Source organism: Neolamprologus brichardi, chromosome 3 (genome assembly GCF_056152115.1).
Source record: "Neolamprologus brichardi isolate AB-2024 chromosome 3, ASM5615211v1, whole genome shotgun sequence".
Taxonomy (NCBI): domain Eukaryota; kingdom Metazoa; phylum Chordata; class Actinopteri; order Cichliformes; family Cichlidae; genus Neolamprologus; species Neolamprologus brichardi.
Window position 1 is genome coordinate 5,631,968 of NC_142106.1, and position 26,457 is coordinate 5,658,424.

Here is a 26,457-nt window from a genome sequence, read left to right on the forward strand (position 1 = left end):
TGACCCGATTATTTTTGTTGTTTATACATCATTTGTCGCGGGTCATTTCTCCAGTCTTTATGTTGAACTGAGTGCACGTTTATGTGAGATTTCTTTATTGGGAAGAGAGGAAACAAAATGGGAGCATAGTTAGCTAACTCTGTTGTTGCTTTCCCGTTTAGATTTTGTGCTGATTGCCCACGACATTAAAAAGAGAGCATTCTAACCATTGCCTTTTTGTTGTGAATGCAGGTATGTGACTGTGCCACACTGTTTAGAGAATTCACATTGTTTCATGTACAGCTTTAAAATATATTTCTATATTCCTTTCATTTGGGAAATTTAACATGCAATGTTAATGGTGTTGAAGTTTTTCTATTTTGGTTGTATAAATTTACCACTATACGATCACACTGCAAGTGGAAATGTAATCCTCAGAATAATGGAGGATTCCTGTGAGATTTTGTGCTGATTGCCCACGACATTAAAAAGAGATCATTCTAACCATTGCCTTTTTGTTGTGAATGCAGACCAGAGAAGACACTACACAGAGGTCACATTGGTGCCGTGACTCGTTCCTGACACTGCTGAATCGGGCTGGTGTCTTCTCGTCGCAGCATCATCGTGGAGCATCGGCTTCCTTATTGTTTAGTCTGTTGGGTAACGGAATCAAACTTTGGGGACTGTTGGACATACTTTTATATTGGCTTTGTATATTGCCATATTGTATTAAGCCCACCTTAGGTCTATCAATATCCTGCTAGATATGGATCTGAGTGACTCTGATGACACCCCAAATGTGACTCCCTTTGTTGTGGGTAGGGGTAGAGGGTTCAAAACTGTTCCTTTTTCACTGGGTGATTGTCGGGTGGGGCATAGAGCAGCAGATAGTTCTTGTGAGCTTGTGGCTGAGTCGCAGTCAGTACAGTGCACTAAGGCATCTACCTCAGACCCCCCAATGACTGATGTGAGTCTAGTCGACCAAATGAGCGACATTGTGCAGCAAATTGGGCAACGCCTGGCTGATAGCATTCTGTCACACCTGACTACACCACACACTTCGAGCCCTGCACCTGCTACATATACATGTCCTGAGGTGGCACATGAAACAACAGATCTCCCCTCCGGCTGCTCACTAGATCTTTCTTAAGTCCAGCTGGTGGCTCCACGACAGGTTAAAGACCCACCTGTATTTCGGGGGGAGAGTTCGGACTCATTGTCTATTGATGAGTGGCAAGAAGCCATGCAGAGTTACATAAAGAAGAGTGGCATTCTCCCAGAAAACCAAGTTGAGGAGATTTTGATGCATCTGAGAGGCAGGGCAAAAGATGTTGTGAAATTTGGTGTAAGGAATGGTGGAATTGATGTCCAGCATAATCCACAAGCTATCTACAGACTTCTGCACAAACATTTTAGTTCCACTCAGTGCTCGTCTGTGCCCCTGGCTGACTTTTATTCCACGCTGCCGAAGGACCAGGAGGATCCATATGAGTATTGGCTGAGGCTGAACAAGGCTGCTGATGTTGTTGGCAACTGTCTTAAGGAGCAGGGGAAATCTTTTGAGAACTCTGGTGTGGAGGTTGCACGCATGTTCATCAGACACTGCCCCTGCAGAGACTTGGCTCTTATTTTTAGAACCAAAACATGTGATAAATGGTCGGCTCGTGAAGTTCAGAAGGTACTGGATGAGTATCACCTGGGTAAGGGGTTCCAGTCTCCTCCACAGAAGGGTAACTGTGTCTTTGTGAATAAGGCAGAGGTTAGCACAAATGCTACTCCTTGCTTGGCTGACCATGAGCAGAGGCCAGCTGTGAGTCAGGATAGCTCTGCTATTGAGAGGTTGATCAGCATGCTAGAGAAGGTGCTGCTTCAAGGCTCAGGCTATGCTCGAGCTAATGCCAGGCGACAGAGTGCCCGACTGCCGAGAATACTGGGCTTAGATGACACACCATGTTCCATCTGCAGAGATAGCTCCCACTCCACACTCACGCACTGTCGGGAAAACGGATTGTGCTTCCTCTGTCACCTACCTGGTCATTCGAGACGTAACTGCCCAGGGGGCAAGTGTACTCCTTCCAGTGGTCATCAGGGAAACTGAACGATCTGCGTGGAGGGGAGGACAGCGCAGATCCAGCAAGTAAGCCTCCCATCTTGGACATGACTGGTATTAATGATTATGACACTTTGTATTCCACTTACAGTGGCATCGTCCTGCCAAATAAAACACTGATTGCACAGGGCTTGCATAGGCTCTCAAACACTGATAGCTTATTCTACTCTGCAGTGACCACTAGTAGTGGACAAGTTCTTAAAGCATTAGTGGACAGTGGATCTATGGCGTGCACCATAAGTGAGACAGTTGATGAGAAACTTTCACAATCGATACCTGATATTGAGAGACGTTCAGCTGAAGACGTTGTCATTGTTGGTTGTGGGGGTCACCTCGTTACGCCTTCTGCTATGTATGATCTTACAGTATCAATATATGGCTTTAAGGTGGTGATTCCTGTTCTGGTGGTTCCAGGCCAGGCTGATGACATGATTCTGGGCAGCAATGCGATAAAGTGGCTTATTTCACAGTTAAAAATGACTGTTGGTACCCAGGATGATGCTTTTCCTCATTTGGCAACTTTGCTGTCCTATTCTGATGACTGTGATGGCAGAGCAATGCCTCCAAGTTTTGGCACTGCAAAACTTAAGAGACGCGTCACCTTGCAGCCCTTGTCTGAACATTTAGTGTGGGCTAAGCTGCCTGCTCCTGATGCCTCAGCGGTGGGAAGTGCTGTCATTATTGAACCCACTCAGTCTCGATCCAAACCTGCACAGATCCTAGTGGGGCGAGTTGTCACTTCCTTGTTTGGGGATGGCTGGGTCCCTGTTAAAGTGGTGAATCCCTCCGACAAGCCCCTCACTCTCAGGAGAAATGCTAAGGTTGCTGATGTGTCCCCCTGTCTTTCTGTGCAGGACTTACCTGAACCTGTTCAAATTCAATCCAGTACACAATACACACAGAACTCGTCGCCCGCACCGAGATCAGAAGCGGAGATGTCACAGCGCTTGTGTGATTTGGGCCTGCAGGACCTGGACCTCTCGTCCTGTGAAGTTTCCCCAGAATGGAGAGATAGGCTGCTGCGACTCATTGAGCAGTATGAGTCCATCTTTTCAAGGCACAAAATGGACTGCGCCTGGTGGATGACAAGCTCTTCAGACTGCCATACAGACGGGTCCCACCATGCCATTATGAGAAGCTTCGCACTGCTCTAGATGGAGGAGTCAGGGATAATCCGTAAGTCCCAGAGTGAATTCTCATCCCCCCTTGTCTTAGTTGTTAAGCCAAATGGTGACCTGCGCATATGCAATGACTTTAGATGGTTAAATGCAAGAACAGTTAAAGATGCACACCCATTGCCTCATCAGTCAGATGCCCTCGCAGCACTTGGTGGGAATGTTTTTTTTTTCTACAATGGATCTCACATCGGGGTTTTACAATGTCAGACTCCACGAGGACGACAAAAAATACACGGCATTCTGAATGATGGTGTCCATTTTTGGTGATGAGAACTTCACAAGTTTGTTGTGTTATCTGGATGACCTTATGGTCTATGCCCCATCCGAACAGGTGGCTCTTGAACGTCTGCAGATGGTTTTCTCATGACTTTCTGCCAACAACCTGAAGTTCTCACCTAAGAAATGCCACTTTCTTCAGCGGTCTGTGAAGTTCCTGGGACGCATCATATGTGGTGAGGGTGTGAAAACAGACCCAAGTAAAGTGCAGGCTATAGACAATGTGCAGGAAGCAGACCTGATGGAGTCTGACGGGGTGACACCATGTGCAAGGAAAATCAGATCCTTCCTGGGGATGGTTCTCTACTACCATCATTTTATTGAGCGGTGCTCTGCAAAAGCTAAGCCACTGTTTGATCTTGTGGCTGAACCAGCTGCGCTACGCAAGAGAGGTAGAGGCCTAAATTTAAAAGGGGCCACGTGAAGCTGTCTCCAGCTGACTGGACTGATGAGTGCAGGGAAGCATTCAAGGCCCTAAAACATGAACTTGTGCATAGTGTCACGTTAGCCCATCCAGATTTTACTGCACCCTTTCTCCTTCCAGTTGATGCTTCCTTTGACGGCCTTGGAGCCGTCCTCTCACAGTTGCCCCCTGATGCCGACCCTATCACACTCTCAGCTAAACTATCCAGCGCATCGTCTGGAGTTTCTTGCTCTGAAGTGGGCAGTCTGTGACAAGTTTAGCCATTGGCTGAAAGGGATGGTAAAATGGTAAATGGCCTGCATTTGTATAGCGCTTTTCTAGTCCTTAAGGACCCCAAAGCGCTTTACACTACATTCAGTCATTCACCCATTCACACTCACATTCACACACTGGTGATGGCAGCTACATTGTAGCCACAGCTGCCCTGGGGCGCACTGACAGAGGCGAGGCTGCCGGACACAGGCGCCACCGGGCCCTCTGACCACCACCAGTAGGCAAACATGGGGTTAGTATCTTGTCCAAGGATATTTGGCATGCAGCCAGGAGGCAGCCTGGGATCGAACCACCGACCTTCTGATTAGTGGCTGACCTGCTCTGCCACCTGAGCTACAGCCACCCAACACTTCACAGTGTGGACGGACAATAACCCGCTGACATACATCTTAACCAAGCCTAGGGTAGATGCATGTGAGCAACGATGGGTTTCAAAGCTTGCAGCATACAGTTTTGAACTGAAGTATGTCCCTGGCACCAAAAATGTTGTCACGGATGCATTGAGTAGAGAGCCATTTGTCCAGTCGTGCATAGGCCACAGGCTAGTCACTGAACCTTATGCTGCCCTATTGAACCAAATGCACAGTATGGTGGATGGGACTGTGCAAGATATGTTTCGGTGTGCTGCAAACTGCCAGTTGGTCGTGGATCAGTCTGAGGAGGAAGCTACCACTATCCTACCTAACCCTCAGGGTTGTCTCTCATCCCAGGATGTTTCTGCTGTGTTGGCTGCACATGAAACTGGTGGTATCAGCCATGTGAGAGGTGTGGGATCTGATATCCCTCAGGTCCCAACTATTGCCAGTCCTGCCTGTACACCGAGAAGTGAACTCGCTAACCTGCAGGAACAAGATGAGGTTTTGGGCAGAGTTTCCTTTTATGTCCGGCGTCACAAGAGGCCCACCAGGCATGAACGTGCTGGCGAGTCCCATGGTGTAATGAAATTACTCAGACATTGGTCCAGACTCTTGATTGAAGACGGTATGTTGTATAAGGTGAAGAAAGACAGGAACATGAACGTGATGATTTACCAGTTTGTTGTCCCAGACACTCTGAAGACTAAAGTTCTCCGAGGCATCCATGATACGGCGGGTCATCAGGGCCAAGTCCGCACCCTGTCTCTTGCAAGGCAGAGATTCTTTTGGACAGGGATGGAGCGTGACATCATCAATCATGTGAAAAGCTGTTTTCGTTGTGTGGTTGGGAAAACCCCGGAGCCGAATGACCGTGCCACACTGGAGAGCATTTGTACCACTGAACCGATGGAGCTAGTCTGCATTGACTTCTGGACTGCTGAAGAGACTGACAAGAAGTGCGTTGATGTTTTGGTTGTCACAGACCATTTTTCCAAATTAGCGCATGCATTCCCTTGTAAGAATCAGTCTGCCAAGCAGGTTGCTCGCCGCCTGTGGAATGACTTTTTCTGTGTGTACGGCTTTCCCAGACGTATTCACTCTGATCAAGGAGCCAACTTTGAGAGTCAACTCATTAAGGAGCTCCTGGACATGGCTGGCATCCAGAAATCACACACCACTCCTTACCACCCAATGGGGAATGGTATTGTCGAGCGATACAACAGGACCTTGGGGAACATGATACAGGCTTTGCCCCCTCAATCCAAAGCCAGGTGGCCGCAAATGCTTCAGATGTTGACGTTCTGCTACAATTGCGAAGAATTATGACCACAAGGCTAAGGGTGCGCCCCTCTCAGTCGGTGACAGAGTCTTGCTCGCTAATCGTGGTGAGAGAGGAAAGAGGAAGATCGCTGACAAATGGGAATCCACAGTTTTTGAGGTGGCATCTGTGAAACCTGACATCAACAACCTGACACACTAGCAGGATATTGTATGGAATGAGAGGAACTAAATGTAAGGCAGAATTCAGTTTTTAAAAAAGCGAGCTATTTATTTCAGGCTGGTGAAGGTCATAAACAACAAAGTCCAAAAAGGTGAGCAAAGAGAAGACCAATAAAGTATGAGGGGAAAGAGAAACTCTTGGAATAAACCAAGAATACTTCTAGGAAACTTAAGTTAAATGCATCATTTGCACAGTGTACTGCCAGCTACACTTCCTCATTTTAACTAAGAATGCACTTTAAACTGTCGAACAAAAGGCAACAGTTCAATCAGACTAAATTAGAACTTGTGATTTTCGACTACGTTGAACCCTAAAATGTATCTTCTTTGTCATGTCGTATTATGTTGTAATTTCACTGGCTGTCAGAAACTGCTACACGTACATGATCCTCTGTTGGTTGAGTCTAAGGCTACGTTCATACTGCAGGCGAAAGCACATCAAATCTGATTTTTTGACCCTCTGCGACCCATATCCGATCATGGTATGACAGTGTGAACGGCACAAATCCGATATTTTCAAATCCGATCTGGGTCACTTTCGTATGTGGTACTGAATCCATACATATACATATCTGATGTTTTAGAAAGCGACTGCTGTTTGAACGGTCATGTCGCATTAAATCCGTCTTTTACGTCACTGACACAAGACAGACGCCAACTATCAGCTCCGGAGAAGACATCACGAACGCTTCCTGTCCATCCAGTGTAGATGTCAGTGAAACTGTTCAATCAATCAATCAATCTTTATTTATAAAGCACTTTTCATACAAAAAGAAAATGTAGCACAAAGTGCTTTACATGGTTAAAAGCACAATAGAATAACAGGATAGAATAAATAAGCGTAAAATAAATAAACATTAAGTAAAAGCCAAATTAAAAAGGTGGGTCTTGAGCCTGTTCTTAAAAACATGTACGTTCTCTGCGGTCCTGAGCTCCTCCGGCAGGCTGTTCCACAGATGAGGACCATACCACTGAAACGCTGCCTCTCCGTGAGTATGTGTCCTGACTTTAGGGACAATCAAAAGGCCAGTACCAGAGGACCTCAAGGTCCGCGAGGGTTCATATGGTAAAAGCAGATCTGAGAGATAAGAAGGCCCAAGACCATTAAGACATTTAAAAACCAATAAAAGAACTTTAAAATCGATCCTGAAACACACGGGGAGCCAGTGCAGCGATTTTAGAACCGGTGTAATGTGGGCCCGCCCTCTGGTCTTCGTCAGCACACGAGCTGCAGAGTTTTGTAAAAGTTGTAAAGTTGAAATATTCTTTTTAGGAAGACCAGAGAGCAGGGCATTACAGTAATCAATGCGACTGGTAATAAAAGCATGCATCAACATCTCCGTGTTGGCCCGAGAGAGAATAGGGCGGACTCTGGCTGTATTTTTTAGATGATAAAATCCAGTTTTGGTTACATGTTTAATATGTGGGATAAAACCAAGCTCAGAGTCAAAAATAACACCCAGGTTTTTCACTTGTAGCGAAGGACATAGTGAAAATGCCTGTAATTTAGACAAGAGTTTCTCTCTCTGAGCCTCAGGACCAACGATTAAAACTTCAGTTTTGTCCTGGTTAAGCTGTAAAAAGTTTTCTGCCATCCAAGATCTTATATCTAAAATACAGTTAAAAAGGGCATCCATTGGTCTGGTGTCATCAGGAGACATGGAAATGTACAGCTGAGTGTCATCAGCGTAACTGTGGAAGTTCACTCCATGCCTCCTGATGACACCGCCGAGAGGGAGCATATACAAATTAAAAAGTACGGGGCTTAAAACTGACCCTTGAGGCACACCACATGTCACTTCATGGATCTTAGAGGAGCATGTATCCATACTCACCATAAAAGTTCTGTCTGAGAGATAGGAAGTGAACCAGTTGTGTACTGCACCAGAGAGGCCCACCATGTGTTTCAGTCTGTTTAAAAGAATAGCGTGGTCTACTGTATCAAAGGCTGCGCTTAGATCCAGTAGCACCAGGACTGAGAGCTTTTGGGAGTCCCAGTTACATCTAAGATCATTTAAAACCTTTAGGAGAGCAGTCTCTGTGCTGTGGTTCACCTTAAATCCAGACTGGAATATCTCCAGGATCTGTCTATCACTCAAAAAGTCATTAATCTGAGTAAAAACAAGTTTTTCTAAAATTTTACTTAAAAATGGTAAGTTGGGAAGACAACGTTGGAGAAACGTGAACATTTTATTTGTACTGTATAATCTGCAGATTCTGACAGAAATCTGCAACTATCCTTTGAAGCAGCGCTCCTCTAAAACAGCAATAAGGATCATTATTAGGTTATTTACATTATTATGTAAATAACAAAATAACTTAAAGCAAAAATTGGGAAATGTAAAGTCCAAAGTCTTTATATTAAGGGCCATCAGTCAAACAATACTGTTTGCTCTGGGTCTAAACAGAGCGCGTTGTGTGTGAAGTCTTGTTTTGCGCATGCGGCCGCTTTGAGCGTTCACACTAGAGCGCGTTTGCTGTTGCATTTTATTTGTAGTGTGAACGAGCAGACAAAAAAAATTGGATTTGATCAAAAAAATCGGAATTGAGCATCAAGACCTGCAGTGTGAACGTAGCCTATGTGCGTCAGCATGCGTCATAGCATCGTACAGAGACTAGTTTAAATGTGGCTTTATGTTGCACTCCAGCTGAAATAAAGAAAAGATGTCAAAGGCAACTGCACAACTGTTTCTTCTCTCATCTTTTTTACGCCTCTTTCCTCTGAAGGTAAGATATGTGTGAATATACTTTGACAAGATGTCGTGTATACTGTTATTGATGCATCTTGGCTCTTTCTTTATACTTGCACAAAAAAATGTTGACTTCCTGGTTCTTTTAGATTCGTGTATATCTAAATTCTGTTTGATTTGTTGTGCCGTAAACTTAACCAATCTGATCTATTGCAGCCATCGCCTCTCTTACCCCTGTGTTACATATTCACATAATCTTGTCAATATGTAGGTGGCTAATGTTTAACTCGGTAGGAGGAGGAATAGAAGTTTCACTTATTTTTTTGTTTTAGTTTTTTTTTGTATGTTATTTTTAAGAGGACCTGTTTTTGTTGTTGTTCTCTTTGTTTTTAGCAATATTTGATCGACATTTTATTTGGTCACTAAACTGCCAATTCAATTCAATTTATTTATAAAGCACCAAATCACAACAACAGTCACCTCAAGGTGCTTTATATTGTAAGGTAGACACAACAATAATACATACAGAGAAAAACCCAACAATCATATGACCCCCTATGAGCAGCACTTTGGCGACAGTGGGAAGGAAAAACTCCCTTTTAACAGGAAGAAACCTCCAGCAGCTCAGGGAGGGGCGGGGCCATCTGCTGCAGATGCAAAGACAAACAAGAAGCTCAGCTTCTAAACAACATCACCTGGAAGGTTCAACTTCTTCCTGGTGGTTAATGTGAAAGAGAAACATTTTTATTTTTCTCATCACAATGTCAATTAGACCTGTTTGTCATCTGCAGGTTCACCAGGAGGACAGAGCGAGCACAGAGGAGGCCATACTAAATCTGCTGCACTATCACCTTTTCTTGTGCTGCTTGTTGTTGTCACTGCTGCTGCTGGTGGTTTTTTAATCCACAGAAACAGAAACTGTAAAGCCTCCTGCCGAGCAAGGACGTGAACTGTCCTACGTGTCTCCTCATTCAGATGTCAGCACCTCCATCAGTGAGCTCTGTTAAGTGTAACACATATACACTAAGATATACTTTATCACTCCCCAAAGCAACAACAGTAAAGACTATTAAAGAAGAAAACCAGAGCAGAAGAAGCTCTTTTACTGGTCAGAAGGGGTCGCCACAGCTACACGTGTTTAGCACATGAAACTAAACATGTTTGATTTGTCTTCACTTTGGAGAAGAAACACTCCAGAGAAACTTTAAAACAAACTCGTGGAGAATCAGTATTAGGAAATGATAGAAATCACTTTAAAAGAACCTGAAGGTAAATAAGTAGAACTCTAAATAATATTACTTTAAAAACTGAGTAAAAAGCTAAATAAAACACAAAAGAGTGACATAAGGCTAAATTTGCCCAATGTGAACGACTGAAATAAAACTTTATAGATCTGATCAGAAGCCATTGTTGCTTTTGTTCAGCAGTGCAGAGTATATGAGGCATCATCCACAGGAGTCGACTGAACAGTGAAATGCTGTTATGACCTGTTTATAAGTCCTCATTTCTCAGTTTGCACATCCCCGACTCCTCTTCCATCATTAGAGACGAGAGCTAAATAGCTGAGGAAGAAACAGGAAGAAGAGACAACAGATTTTGATCACACTGAGAAATCCTCCGCTCAAAGCTACACTATAAAAGTGATGTCTGGATTTGTGATCTAAGATGTTTGGATGCTCATGACATTTTTTTTTTGCATTAAATATGTTTTTTTCATCACTTTAAAGACAGAGTAAATGTATATGAGTCGCATTACACGTTCACTAGAATGCATTATATTTGATTTCTCATTTAAAAAGACTTTAGAGCTCTGTCTGCTTGATCAACGTGACAGTAAAATGTTGACTTTTATTTCACTTTATTGTCTCCTGTGCTATTGTATACATGTGTTTCTAGTACACATATGTTTGTGTATCTATTTACCAGATCTATCTGTCTGTGTACTGTAAATAAGTTCACATCATGGCAGTGTGACCGCTATCAGAGTGTCTTTTACTCGCTGATGGAAACAACGACGAGCTCTTTTTTCATTTTATCATCACAGTCAGTGTTCACGTGACTCAAACTCGGGTTGGGATGTCATCCATCAGGCCTGATGGTTTGTTTTACACACATGTGGTAGTTTGGCAGCTTAGATTTTTATACTGATGTCTCTAATTATTATTAGGATTGTTGTTTTTATTTTGAAATTTAAAAAAAACAAAACATGCTGTGATGGGACAATAGAGAGGAATTGACAAACTCTGCTAAGTAAAACGATCAACCCTAACCTGATCGTCATTCACGAATTAGAACAGGTGAAAATGTTTTCACATATTTATTATCTCTTAAACTCAGTTGACCTCAGTGAAGTTCTCTGAGATTTGGATAGAAAGGGGTGACATGTTGCAGGAAAGCAGAAAATGTCATAATGTTGGAGTATTTTAAAAACTTTAAATTTTGTGCTGTTAAAACTTTAACTGAAGTTCAATGGCACAGCTGGCAAAATACAAAGAAGAGTTCTCAGCTTCCCAGAAGTGAAGATAAAACGCCCTTCAACGAGTGTGTGTATTTACCCAGTCTGACCTCGAGGCGGCGCATTTTCATTGGACAGACGAGCGGTAGTGACAGGAAGCGGAAGTGTCGTTGGATCATTGTGCTCTTGGAGCTGGCGGCGGGATAACTGTGTGGCTGCTGGTAGCTGTGACGGGCTTGTTTCTGAGTTTAAAGAAACAAATCTCAGGTAAGAAAAACACCTTAAACTCAAAAATACGCACAGATAAAGCAGCGGGGCCGAAGCGGAGGGATACACCTCTGTGAACAGGCTCATCTGGCTCCGTGCTAACGAGCTAATTAGCAGCTGTTAGCTTCGTTAGCTATGAAATGCTAACTTCTGCTAATGGTAGCGTTTGATTTGTCTTAGTGAAAACTTTTAAACCCTTAATATTTGCGTCTCCTAACGATCTGGGGCTGCCGGGAGTTTGCGTTGAGCCTGTCCTTAAATTAAAAGCTTTTAAAGAACTCAAGGACAGAAGCTAGCAGGCTAATTAGCAGCCAATGTATCAGTGAGGAGTCATATAAACAAACACAGTTTATAATAAATATTTCAAGATAAACTGTGAAAGAGCAACGATGTTTAAGCTGATACACACTGCTGCTTATGTGCTTTTATATTAGCAGAAGTGGAAGACGGCATAAGAATGATTGTTAAGCAGAGGGGCGTTTCAGCTAAGGATGTTTACTTCCTCAGTAATGGTGATTTTCCTATCTCAGTTTTTCTGTGAGAGCAACAGACCGGTCAGGCTTTGTGGTTTCTCATTCAAGATCTCCTGCACGTCTCAGGAAAATTTGTAAAACCTGAAGCTAAAGTAAGAACATTACAGATTGAACCTCTTAGAATTCTACACAACAGGAATTGCATGAAAAGCACGTCAGTGAGTGAAGTAAACATATCAGCACAGAAGCGGAGTTTGAATTAATATTTATAAATGGTAAATGGCCCGTATTTGTATATCGCTTTACTTAGTCCCTAAGGACCCCAAAGCGCTTTACACATCTAGTGTACACCCATTCATGGCAGCTACATTGTAGCCACAGCCGCCCTGGGGCACATTGACAGAGACGAGGCTGCCGGACACTGGCACCACCGGGCCCTCTGACCACCACCAGTAGGCAACGGGTGAAGTGTGTTGCCTTCTTGTCTTCTTATGAGATATGATGGATTAGAGTTCTGGATATGATTGAGTCTGTCCAGTGCTTTGCTGAAGATTCAGATGAGGGTCTAATACAGAGTCAATGAGTGGTGGCCAAAGTGGAGAGACTAAACTGGATCATTAAATACAATTAAGCAAAATAGAATCAAAATATTTTCTGCTTCAATACAGCGTTCACATCTGGTGTGAAAGAAAATGAATGCAAATATTGGAAACACAAAGTGACATTCAACAGCCTCATTCGACTTTAACCCTTTAAGACCTACCATAGAACCAAGTCCGCCAGAGCTTATATTATATTTTTACATGCTGTGGAGCCATTTTTGGGAGCATTTCAAGTTGCTATACATCAATACAACCATTACAGCCTAAATTTTAATAATATGTCTGCATTAAGTGCATAGTAATTACATAAATTGCAAAAAAGTGCAATAAACTACAAAAAAATTGAAAATCGTTTTTGTTTTTTAACATATATTTCTAGTTAGAGAAAATTTAAGAGGCTTATCCCTCAAAACTGTAAATACAAAAAAGTTGCACAAAATAGTTTCCCACCACAGGAAATTTATTTTGAGTGTCTTCATAGTTTTATTTTTGAAATACACCAATTTTTATATATTGCAGGAAAAACGAAAATAAATATTATAATGCAAATTTGCAAAAAAGCAGCATATGCATCAAAATAAACTATTTCCAGCAGTGCAATATGAGTCCTAAGCATCCCAGAAACCACACAGAAAGTCATAAAGTCAAAGATAACTTTTAAAAACACCAGTATAGGCTCATCAGGCCTTGATGATAAAAAAACTACATTTCCGCAAAATGACGTCACTTCCGGTTTCGGGCAGGTCATGGCGGACATGCGATAGTTCGCGCTGACGTCTAATCCAACGTAGGAAGTGTTATGAACAGCTGATCGGATCGGCAAAGCTTGTTTCTGGAATATTATGTTTTTGTTGCTGCAAGTGCTTTTTATGCAGTTTTTGCAAAGCTATATGTGGAAGGAAACTGTGACCGAGGACAAGCTGATGGCATAAGATGTAAGTACAACTCCTCCGGTTTCATATGCAAAAAAAATTATTGCGCTAGCTCACGTGGTTGCAGAGCTACCGGGATTTAAAAGTAGTTACGCAAAACGGAGCGTGCCCGCTCCGACTGGTTTTAAAGGGTTAAAGGAATAGCTGTGAGAGACTGAAGTGACCACCGATCCGAGTGAAGAACTGTTGATTGACATATAACGTGGTTGTAACTACACTCACTACTCTGTTACATGACAATCAGCTGGATTCTTTGCTGTTATTGGTAGAGCTCACTTTTCACTCACTCACCTGTTTACCATGGGTCCCGCCCACTTCCCATCACCTATAGTTATTTTTCCCTAATTTCCGGCTTCTGGACTCTCTGATCTCTCTCTGATTCTCGCTGATAAACACAGTCAGGAACCGTCACAGCAGATGACATTAAAGTAGATCAAAAATCTTCATTCCTGATGTGAAAAATAAAACACAGTTCCTCTGAGTGGGGATGGTTTAGCACATTAAGTGCGTTTATTACCTGCAGCAGGAGGTATTAGGCTACACCAGCTGTGCTCCATCTCTTAATTAACTGAACTCTGATAATTCTCTGAATTTATTTAAGGTTTATTTTGACAGTTTGAACAGTTATTTATTTAAACGCCTTCATACTTGGTGATTTAAAGTTGCCGAATGATGCAGAAAGAATCCCTGATGTTAATGTCTGTTTGCTCCTTCAGACCGATGGGAGACAGTGATGACGATTTGGATCGGAGGAGGCGGGACAAGTTCAGGCGGGAACGCAGCGACATGGAAAGGTCACGAGAGCGCGAGGAGAGGAGGAGAGACGACTGGCCCGACAGGTGGGAGCTGGCGACTGTTCTGATCGTTAAGTTGTTTGTTTTTAATCCGAAGAGAAAGATCAGACAAGTTCAGCCTGAACCTACAGAGGCTCCTTTACTGCATCAAACTGCTGCAGAGCTGCTGTCACAGAGAGGGAGCTGCTGCCATCTAGTGGCCATCTGCAGTAGTGTGGTCCTTTGTTCTTCAGCTGGCCTTTGAACATCTTCCAGTTTCACTTAAAAGCTAAAATGTCAGATACTTTCTGTGCTGTCAGCTGCACTAATCAGTGTTTATTTACAGCTGAGGAGTTTAAAGTATGGCAGCAACATGTGAGCACAGCTCTCCTGACCCTGCCTGACAAATCCTACGGATTTACCCAACACTGCATATAGACGTGGCCAACTTTACTGTTATGACACGACATTAATGTGAAAAAATAATGGGACCAGAACTATTCTGGCTCAAAGTGTAAATAGTCAATAAAATGTTAGATTGAGGTGTGACAGTTCGTTTATGCTCACTCTGTAAACTTATGGTAACTTATGTCTTGATGCATTCTCAATCATCCAGGAAAATAAATCTCCAAAAGTTGATTCTGTTCATCTGGACGTAGCGTTTTCTGGGAGAAACGTTTCGTCATCATCCAGGTGACGTCTTCAGTCTCAATCTTATAAACAGGACATTTGCATAATGACTGAAACCAGCCCACTGAAGGAACAATGGGCTGTGAGGTCAGTTCCTGAATCATAATTATGCAAATTCTCATGACCATTGATCAATGAGTACCATTCACAGAGAGTTGGGGAATGGCTGCAGTCACAGCATTGTAGGGTTTTGGTCAGTGGTTGTTGATCAATGGTCATGAGAATTTGCAATTAAGATTAAGTAACTGACCTCACAGCCCATTGTTCCTTCAGTGGGCTGGTTTCAGTCGTTATTAGGGATGCACCGATACCGATACTGGTATCGGGTATCGGGGCCGATACTGTAAAATGTGCGTGTACTCATACTCGTAAAAGTGAACCGATACCAACTTATTTCATTAATCAGAGGGTGGCTGGTCATTTCTGTTGTAGTTCTTTAGATTGGCCACTAGGGGGACATCCCGCGCTAAACAGGTACAGGGTTAGACGAGTGAGACTGGCAGCTCCAGATAAAAAAAGAGAAAACTGGAGGCTGCTGTAGCTAGGCTAAACAAAATGTCAGCAGTGTGGAACAGCCAACTTTAACTCAGGTTTTGGAAAAGCGATGAAAAATGTCAAGAGAAAATCCACGGGCAGTTAAAATAACAGAGGCTCTGACTCATTTTATCGCTCTGGATGACCAGCCAATGCCGGTCGTGGAAAACATAGGATTGCACCGTCTTCTCAGCATACTCGAGCTGCAATATGAAATTGGACACTCTGCAATAATGTAAAAGTTTCTTTTATTCTCAAACCTAATTTGTATTTATTTTATTCCAAACAGAAGTGTTTATTTATTATTCTGAAAGCTGGAGACAGTGCCAATAGTTCAGTGATATTTTGTTAAATTACAATGTGGAGACTCTGCAATAATTTAACAGAAGTGCTTATTTTTCTCTTGAAATTTTTTTGTGGTCATTTTTATTAAGATTTTATTTTTTATCGGCAGAGAATAAAATAAAACCTGTCTTCCAATTCATTGTATTTGTGTGTGTGTGTGTGTGTGTGTGTGTGTGGTAGAAGTATCGGTTTTTTTACTCTGTATCGGCAAGTACTCAGATCCAAGTATCGGTATTGTATCGGTTTGAAAAAATTGGTATCGTTGCATCCGTAGTCGTTATGCAAATGTCCTGTTTATAAGATTGAAACCTGCAGTCGGCTGAGACTGAAGACGTCACCTGGATGAGTGACAAAACGTTTCTCCCACAAAACGCTACGTCCAGATGAACAGAATCAACTTTTGGAGATTGAAGTCGCCGACTTCATCACGACAGGTTTGTCCACTGCGTGACGTCAGCTCTCTGTTTGTTTCAGGGACTGGGACCGTGGCCGCGAGCGGAGGCGGGACTACGACCGCGGCCGCAGAGAGAGGTTTTCTCCGCCCAGACACATCAGCCCTCAGCACAAACGCATGAGGAGAGAATGGTGAGGCCTGTGTGAGAGAAGCAGACTTTAGTTCTCTTCGTGTTCCTGCTGCGATTAATAATTCTCGTTTCACCCTCAGGGACGACCACAGGGGGGAGCCGTACCGCTACGACCTGCCGTACGGAGGCGGCGGGGCTCCATTTCCAGGGGCGGGGCCTCAGGGCTGGCACCCAGATTTTCCTCACCTTCACCCACATCATGGAGGCCACCCTCTGCAGGGCAGGTGAGCTCAGTCAGATGCTTTTCTGCCCCCTAGTGGCTCCAACAGTTTTTACCTGGATGATTTATTAGTGAGTTTTGTGTCTCAGGTTGGGGATGGTGGATCCAGACCTCCCTCCTCCTGGTCCTCCGACCATGAGGAGCTTTAAGGTGGGTCTCTGATTTAAAAAATAAGGAGGCATCAAAGCGTCTGTTTGGCGAGGTTATGACATCACGTCTGCGTTTGCAGGAGTTCCTGTTGAACATGGAGGACAGCGTGGACGAGACGGAGGCCGTGAAGCGCTACAACCAGTACAAGCTGGACTTCAGGCGGCAGCAGCTGCAGGACTTCTTCCTCCAGCACAAAGAGCAGGAGTGGTTCCGCTCCAAGTACCACCCCGATGACATCGCCACGAGGAAGGCAGAGTCTCTGGCCGCCCTCAAAACCCGACTCGGCGTCTTCCTCTTCCTCATGGACAACAACTGGCTGGACAACGTATCGCTCGACATGGACCACGCCCCTGCCATCATTAAACTCCTCGATGCAGGTAAACTGGACAGGAAGTGACGTGAGACGGGGTTCGTGTAATAAAGTCTTTAACCTGCGTGTCTCTGTGCAGCTGTGATAAAGATGGAGGGAGGAACCGACTTTGACCTGCAGGTCCTCGAGGTTCAGGCGAACGCAGCAGGAGCCGGTGGAGATGCGAGCGGAGGAGGAGGTGTAGGCGAGAAGAGTCAGGCGGATCCCAGCGGAGGAAGCGTGGGTGGTCAGACCAGCTCAGAGGCGACTGTAACTCAGGCGAAGGAGACGGCGAGCGGTGACGCGGGCGATAACAAAGACACAGAGAAGGTGACGTCCTCGAATATCCTCAGCAATGTTCCCTCTAAGCTGCGCACTGGTGGCACGGTCTCTGCGCACAGAAAAAATCTAACCTGAATTGAAATTAAAATGAAAACTTTAACAATTCTGTTTTGCAGTGTTAGTCAGTGACTGGCTGCTCCTGTATGGGAACGATGCCACCTTATCCCAGTCCAGCCAATAATGCGATTCACATTCGTATATGCGCAGCTAATCAACGTGGTTGACAGCCTATGACAGCGTCCTTATGTGTTTTAGCAGTTGATGTGGAGTGAAGCCACGTTAATGACAACGTGTACAACCATTGGAGATGTGAGCAGGACAGACGGACAACTGACGGAAAAGTGTGGACTTTATACCAGTTTTTAAATTGTGTTGATCGGCCAGTAAAACCAGAGTTATGATAAAATATCTGCGATGTTTGGTTTTCTTCCTGAATACTGTCGTTGTTTATATTTACTGCAGGAAGAAACGGCGTTTTATAAGGGAAACGCTCGAAAGCCTGTCAGCAAAAACAAACCTCCCAGCCTTTCCTATTGGTGGAAAAATGTACCATGTCAACCAATCAAAAAAGGATGTGGCATCTAGTTGTTTAGGAAGGGGGAAGTTTTAGGAGTGACGGTGGTGCTTTGAGATGTGAGAGATTTGAGACGTTTAGTGCAAATCTTGTGTAGTTAGTGTGTAGTTAGTGTGTAGTGTAGTCAATAGATTTGTTGTGTGTGTCAGAACAATGAGGCGACTGCTGAATGTTACAGGTGTTACAGCAGTGATACATCTGCTGCTGTCAGGCCTGCAGGTATCGGGCTGTTGTTCTCCTTCATCTCATAGTGACACAAATAATTTGTGTGGCATCAGATTTGATGCAGAACAGCTGATTGTTCTGTAAATAGTTTGAAATGTTTGTTTAAAAAATATGTTGGCTGCATTTTTAGGTAAACAGCTGCAAAAAACTTTGTTGTTTGCAAAACTCAGTTACTTTTTTGAAGAAGTAACTAAATAATTAATTACCCAACATTGGTCTTTATTTACTGTATTTTGCAGACAGAGTTACAGACTCTCCCAGACCTCAGACTCATGATACAAGTGGTCCAAGGGGCGCTCAGAGAGTTTGTGTGTTCAGACACATGAAACATTAGAGGGAACATTGATGACCAGTTTACTGAACTGGACCCAGTCTCTTCCTGTCTGGGTCACATGACTTTGAACTATTGAATTATTAACTACTGTAGAGAAGAAACAGGTCACAGGTTGAGTGACAGTCTAGTCTAAGTTAAATGATCACATCCTGACACACGACGGCGTTCAGACCTTAACCATCATATTTTCTTTCCTCTCTCAGGACTCAGCCGACGCCAAGCGTAACGGGAAGAAGGACAAGGACGACGACGAGGAGGAGGAAGAGGAGAAGAAAGAAGAAGAAGATGAGGAAGAAGAGAAGAAGACCAAGAAAGTGAGTCGTTTGTCTTTTGTCACTGATGCTGATGTTCCTTAATGTTACATCACATTGTTAATCCCTCCTCTTCCTCTCAGGGCAGGAAGAGGAAACGCAGCCTCTCTGCTGACAGCGGCGAGGGCAGTGCCTCCGACTCTGACTCCTCCCACTCTGATGGAGAGAAGGATGAGGACGAGGAGAAGGAGGAAGAGGAGGACGACGGAGAGCATGGTATTTATTTTTGAACACTGAAATGTTGAAGCACTTCTCAGACTTCAGTCTGAAGTGTTTTGCTGGTTTGTTTCAGAGCGTCGTAAAGAGCGAGGGAAAGAGAGGGAGAAGGAGGCTCCACCCAAGCCCCGCCCCCTCCACCTCACCACCTCCCTATTCATCAGGAGCATCCCGCCAGAGGTGTCCAAGGATGAGATCACAGCTGTAAGAAAACATGCCTTTACAGGGTGAAGCAGTTGTTGCTAAGCTCAGACGAACATTTGAGGAACTGCAGCTCATTTTTCAAACCTATAGGTTGACTGTTTAGGCTCCTCCCTCCAGAGAGTAGGACGTTATTAAAATAAGTTTGGACAAGTAAATAAAGGAGGAAGGTTTTTAATTATAGTCGGGATTCAGCAAGAAAAACTAGGTTGTTTTTAATGAACCAGCTCTGCAATGCATTCATGCTCCCATCTGACCATTTAACATTTAACTGCTGCTCTGCATACAAGAACTATGAAATACTGCACCATGAACTGGTTTATTTATTATTTCACTTATAAATAGTTCAAAGTAAAATATCATTTTTACCCAGAACATTTTTTTTTATGTGCTGAAAGCTGTGATTTTGACACATATGTGGACGTCACATTTTGGGTTATTTAGACTAAAATACTCAATTTTGCTCTACAAGGGCCTGGTGTCCACTTACGAGGACATCATACTGCTACTGTTCTATTGAAATTTTAAACGTATATCCTCATATGTGGCTCTTATTTTTCTTAGAAACAAAAATCAGGTAAAAAAAAAATCTGGTAATTCTTTGTTTTTACATTCATCAGGTCCAATCAGCCCAGATATCAAAGAGAAATTAAAAATGCCGTGGAAGAGTTCGAGTCTTAGGAGGTTAAAGTTAGAACACACACCTGTGCACATCACCTGGCTCTCTGCTAACCTCCTTCATGTGTTTGCAGCTGTGTCGCAGATATTCAGGCTTCCTGCGGGTGGCGCTGTCGGACCCTCAGCCCGAGAGGAGGTGAGAACAAAAAAGTGCAGTCGCGACACCTGCATTAGCTCCTCCCAGCTTCATCTGCCATTAAAGGACTGATATGTAAAATGTAGCAAATTGTTTAGTTGTTTATAAATATATAGACCATACAGATATATATATATATATGATAGGACATCAAACACACAGTGTATTCTTATCAATGAAACATGCAAGTTTATAATCTGTTGTCCTTCAGTAAAACGTTCCTAGAAAGCGTCATTTCACTTGTCGTTTACATTTATACAGGAAGTCAGGTCTTTAGCGGCGTCCTCCAAAGAAAAACGATATTCTTCTCTAAGCAGGACGACTCTGTTATTATAGCTCAGGAATCACATGAAGTTTAGTCCTGAAAGCACCGTTAGACATTGTGCTCACTTTTCTGTCGTGGGAATATCAGAATCAGACCTCTGATGCGGGCTCGCCACAACGCTGTTCACCGTTCGGGGATTTCTCTGTAACTTTATATCGAATTTCAGCATGTCGCAGGTTTCTGTGGCTTACAGCTATTTTGTTTTTGTTTTGTCAATTTTAATTATTTCTCCAGTAAAATTAGCCTTTTCTAGCATGAATATGAACAACAATACAGTTTCACCACTCAACACTGCGTCGCTGGATCGAGACGTATTCATGTGTTTAAGGCGCTTTATCTAAGAACTGCCCCGCACCACGTTTCTTTTTCTATTGAGCGGTTTTAAAAGCATGGATTTGGAATCGTTCCTCTTTAAACTGAGCTTCAGTAAATGTTTGTGCTTCAGGTTCTTCAGGCGCTGCTGGGTGACCTTTGACCGCAGCGTGAACATCAAGGAGACGTGCTGGAACCTGCAGAACATCCGGGTACACACAGACACACACACACACACAGACACACACACACACACACACACACACACTGGTGTGTCATGGATGATTATAACCTCCTCTATGCTTTCTGCAGCTCAGAGACTGTGAACTCGCTCCGGTGGTGAACAGAGATCTGTGCCGGCGGGTTCGCAGCGTCAACGGTCTGACGCACCACAAACCGGTGGTGAGGAACGACATCCGACTGTCGGCCCGACTCGTCCACAGCCTGGACCAGAGAGGGGAGCTGTGGACCGGACAGGTGCGGACTTTAACCCTTTAAAGCCGGTCGGAGCAGCACGCTCTGTTTTGCGTAACTATTTTTAAATCCCGGTAGCACTGCAACCACGTGAGCTAGCGCAATACTTTTTTTTGCATATGAAACCGGAGGAGTTGTACTTACATCTTATGCCATCAGCTTGTCCTCGGTCACAGTTTCCTTCCACATATAACTTTGCAAAAACTGCATAAAAAGCGCTTGCAGCAACAAAAACATAATATTCCAGAAACACGCTTTGCTGATCCGATCAGCTGTTCATAACACTTCCTACGTCCATCAGCGCGAACTATCGCATGTCCGCCCTGACCTGCCCGAAACAGGAAGTGATGTCATTTTCGCGGAAATGTAGTTTTTTACCATCAGGGCCTCATGAGCCTATACTGGTGTTTTTAAAAGTTATGTTTGACTTTATGACTTTCTGTGTGGTTTCTGGGATGCTTAGGACTCATATTGCACTGCTGGAAATAGTTTATTTTGATGCATATGCTGCTTTTTTTTGCAAATTTGCATTATAATATTTATTTTAGTTTTTCCTGCAGTATATAAAAATTGGTGTATTTCAAAAATGAAACTATGAAGGCACTCAAAATAAATTTCCTGTGGTGGGAAACTATTTTGTGCAACTTTTTTGTATTTACAGTTTTGAGGGATAAGCCTCTTAAAGTTCTCTAACTAGAAATATATGTTAAAAAAACAAAAACGATTTTCAATTTTTTTGTAGTTTATTGCACTTTTTTGCAATTTATATAATTACTATGCACTTAATGCAGACACATTATTAAAATTTAGGCTGTAATGGTTGTATTGATGTATAGCAACTTGAAATGCTCCCAAAAATGGCTCCACAGCATGTAAACATATAATATAAGCTCTGGCGGACTTGGTTCTATGGTAGGTCTTAAAGGGTTAAACAAATACCCATAAAAAATGTTATGTTCAAAATAATAGCGGACTTTAAATATGCTCAGGCTCAAGGGTTCAGAGTCAAAGCAGTCAGTCGAACACTATCTGGGCTGATTGTCACTGCATTACCCATAACCCCCTCAGGACTGACATCATTTCTCTGTGTGTGTGTGTGTGTGTGTGTGTGTGTGTGTGTGTGTGTGTGTGTGTGTAGATGGAGACCAACCCCATCCTGAAGAACATCACAGATTACCTGATAGAGGAAGTCAGCGCAGAGGAGGAGGAGCTCATCGGCGCCTCTGGGTGCAATACCGATGACGCCGGTGACGCCAAGGACCCTGCCTCCTCTGACGTCACCTTGGAGACAGATGATAAGCTACTGAAGGTGGGAGGAGCTTCATGTAGATCAGGCGCCGCCTGCTTCATGTAAGCGTGTATTTACACGTGTGTTTGTGTGTACAGGTGCTGGACCGCCTGCTGCTCTACCTGCGTCTGGTTCACTCTGTCGATTATTATAATTTCTGTGAGTATCCCGCCGAGGATGAGATGCCACACCGCTGCGGGCTGATCCACGTTCGAGGACCCCTGCCTGTGGGCAAGATCACTGCAACTGAGGGTACGCACACGCATACACTGCAGATCAGCCGTTCATGGTATATTTCTAGGAAAACAGGACACATAAAGTCCTTCTCACCTGTGAGTAAGACACACTTACCTGGGGTCACAGCAGCCTTTGAACCTTTATGGAAAATTTCGCGGTATGATGATCGAACACATCACAATCTCACTGAGGCGTTTAGGGAACATCTGTATACTACAGCTCCGAATACACGGCTGCAAAGTTGACGTTAGTGTTGCTGTGCTCTGATTGGACAGTGAGTGAACACCAGCGGATGTGCGAGGAGCGCCTGGCTCCGTTGCTCTCGCCCTCTGAGACTCTGACTGAGGAAGAAGCGACCAGGCTGGGGAAGAAAGACCCGGAACTAGAGGTACGACACACCGCCCGCCACCAGATGTGTCCCACATGTGCAAAAAGAAGGGAAAAAGTGCTACTTCCTGTTCCTTTCACAATAAAAGCCCTTCATATTATCCAACTACTGACTTTGAGATTATTAGACGACCTCCTGAGCTGCAGCTTATCACAAAACGATTCAGATCAAGTCTTGTCTTTGATTTTACAAGTTCTAATTTTGTTTTCTTAATCATTCCTCATCAACTACAAGAAAATGTTTTGGAAAAAGGAAGTAAATTCTCATAATTACTCATTAAAACAATGTTACCTTTTTATTATTATTTATTTATTTGTTTGCTGTCAAAATAAAATTAAACATTGTATTGTCGGCGTGTATATCTCCAATTTAAGTGTCGTTAATTCAGGATTGTATTCATAATTCATTTGGCATTTCAGAAATTAAAAAAAAACAATAGAGATTTGCAGCTATAGAAGGAATGACCTTTTAACAGCGTACGACCTTTTCATAGAAACGACCATAAACACAGTGTGTACGTGTGAGTGTAAGACAGTTGTGCCAATGACGAGCTCTCCTCCCTCCTCCGTGTGTCTCACCTGTGCAGGTGGAGAAGTTCCTGTCGGCCAACACTCAGGAGCTCAGCAAAGACAAGTGGCTGTGTCCTCTGAGCGGGAAGAAGTTCAAGGCTCCCGAGTTTGTGCGCAAACACATCCTCAACAAGCACGGCGAGAAGGTCTCCGGTGTCCGGCAGGAGGTTGAGTTCTTCAACAACTTCCTGTTGGATGCTAAAAGACCTGCCCTGCCTGAGAACAAGCCCCTCCCACCGCCTTCACAAGGTTGTGCCCCTGGGACTCTGTTTTGCCTTCTATTCACGTTACTGTTTTTTCTTTTCTGACGCGTTTCCTTCTCTCCGCCTTTAGCCGCTCCTCCGGGTTTACCAGGATTTCCCGGACAGTCGCCGCAGCAGCAGAGCCTTCTGGGATATCCGCCTGGAGTCAGACCACCCATGCCCGGTTTCCCAGGTATCTATAAACACAAACATGATAGAATTTAAGTATTTAAAATGAAAAAACCTCAGCTTTGCTTTTTCAGTGCAGCGATGCAGTCGTTTAAGGTTATGTGTGTGTGGCTGTTTTAGGCGGTGCACTCCACCATCCACCAAACCAGTTCGGAGCTGGGCGGGGTAACTATGACAACTTCAGAGGTCATTTAGGAGGCGGCGGGGGGTTTTCTGGGAAACAGCGAAACAGCAGGTAAAGAACATGCGCCGTGACGACAACACACTGGAGTGTATGAATCGCATCAGTTATCTCACTGTGTGTGTGTGTTTGTTTGCAGGGGCATGCGAGGCGACCCTCGCTCCATCATCGAGTACAGAGACCTCGACGCTCCGGACGACCTCGACTTCTTTTAAGCACCAGAAGCCCCAAGACTGTTTTTTTTTTTTTTTTTTTTTTAAATAAAACACTTTTTTATTCCTACGTTTCCCATGATGCCGTTCCTCTTCCTCATACCATTATCTTTTTCCTACATAGGACAGAAACTGTAGAGCTGTGTGTGTGGGTGCGTGCGTTGCGAGTGTGTGTGTCAGCAGGACCAGTGTTACTGTCAGTCATTAGTGGTGATGATGATGATGCGTGCCACTTTTCCAATAAAGACCAGTACTGAAGGACTGATGAAGGCTCGTGTGCTGCTGTGAGAGGAGCTGCACCCTTTGAAATCTTATTTGGATGTTTCCACAGCAGACAGGCTGATGTAGCTTCAGTGGCTAAAAAGTGAAGATGTAAACACACAAACTTAAGTGAGAATTCGTGAAGTTTCTCTTTGATGTTTACGTTTCAAACCCTTTGAAGTGCCTGTGTGCTCTTGTGTTATGTCCTAGGTCACTGGACATATCCTGGTCACTGGACAAGGTACAATACATGGATGATGTCCACACACAGTGACCAACAGCGCACACTCCACTAGTGCAGTTGCATAAACACAACATGTAGATTATGTGCTCAGAGCACCCTGTATGAAATAGAGAGGTGAGGCGTTACTTGAGAGCTAAAACGAAGTGGTGCTAATCTGTTGTGATCAATGTTTTCTACAGTCACTGGTTGTGATATACTAGTATGTAGTTTATCTATTATACAGTTGTGATAACTTGAATGCTTAATTATTTTGGTATAACTGAGGCATAAACAGTCCAGTAAACAAACTCAGTATTATTGATTAAACAATACAGTCACAGTGTAATCTTATGTAGATCAAAGTGGTTTACAAAGTCAGATATGTGTGTACACAGCTCTACGAACACGAACAGTCTTCTGTGTCGGGCTGGAAACTAAAAAATTTAAAATTTAAACCGCCTACTTTTAAATTCATGAATATTGAAAGCGATTGGTCTACAGATGTGACAGTTTTTGTTTTCCAAGTGTAAAATTGTTCAGGGGAGAGTTGATGCTTATCTCCAAAAGTCCATGGTGAAATAATGGCAGTGAGTCAGGCTTTGGTCACCCTCTGTAGTTACTGCAAAAGCACTGGTTCTCTGCAGCTACAAGAGGACCTGCCAGTGGTGTGACACAAAATTAAGAATTTTCACATTATTCAGAAACAAAATGTACAAAACACAAAATAAACTGCATCTCCACTTTAGAGAAAATGAATGATCTATTTAATCTATTAATTAAACCACAGTTGGCAAAAGTATAGATGTTCTGTACTTGAATTAAGGTAAAAAAAAATACCACTGTTAAAAAATACTCTAGTAAAAGTTGTAGTACTGGTTCATCTTCTTTACTCAAGTAAAAGTACAAAGGTACAGCTCTGAAATGTACTCAAAAAGTAGCTCTTTAGAGGACGTTTCTATTTTTGTGCAAAGCTAACTGAACCTTGTGCTTTATTGACATAATGATAAAATAAGGAACAGCTGTGGTCCACTCTTGAGCTCTGGCAACATTCACTCATCCCCGTTCAAGGTGGCAAAGATCACAGGCTGTTAAGTATTGCAGACTGAATTCATTTCACCTGGCAATCGCTTACTATGTATATCTGTTAGGAGGTGGTAAGTAGGATCCTCATGTATTATCTACAATTTGGTGTATAGTAGGTGGACGCTGGATGACTATTTTCCATCTTGTGTTACAGGCCTACACACTGCACTGTCTTGTTGTAGCCTTGTTGCTTTTCAATCATTTATGGACTGGCATTGTTCCTTGTTTTATGGTCTTTTTTTTTTACTCTTAATTGTTTGTTATATTTTAATCATGCTTTTAAAAGGGGTTGTATC

At 43.4% G+C, this 26,457-nt stretch overlaps 2 protein-coding genes across 2 annotated transcripts in view; one reads left to right on the forward strand and one right to left on the reverse strand.

Moving 5' to 3' along the window:
- LOC102779340 (protein NLRC3-like) overlaps positions 1-26,457 on the reverse strand; it is a 334,346-nt gene that overhangs the window by 210,720 nt on the left and 97,169 nt on the right. The window lies entirely within an intron of this gene.
- Positions 11,439-24,633, forward strand: LOC102778786 (serrate RNA effector molecule homolog). Its single transcript, XM_087831588.1, has 20 exons — positions 11,439-11,508; positions 14,232-14,354; positions 16,332-16,442; positions 16,522-16,665; positions 16,751-16,811; positions 16,891-17,188; positions 17,261-17,490; positions 18,839-18,949; positions 19,030-19,162; positions 19,239-19,366; positions 20,116-20,177; positions 20,948-21,026; positions 21,127-21,291; positions 22,427-22,597; positions 22,675-22,828; positions 23,089-23,201; positions 23,788-24,019; positions 24,104-24,205; positions 24,322-24,436; positions 24,522-24,633. The coding sequence occupies exons 2-20, from the start codon at positions 14,236-14,238 to the stop codon at positions 24,595-24,597; spliced, it is 2,604 nt and encodes an 867-aa protein (XP_087687714.1). The 5' UTR covers positions 11,439-11,508; positions 14,232-14,235; the 3' UTR covers positions 24,598-24,633.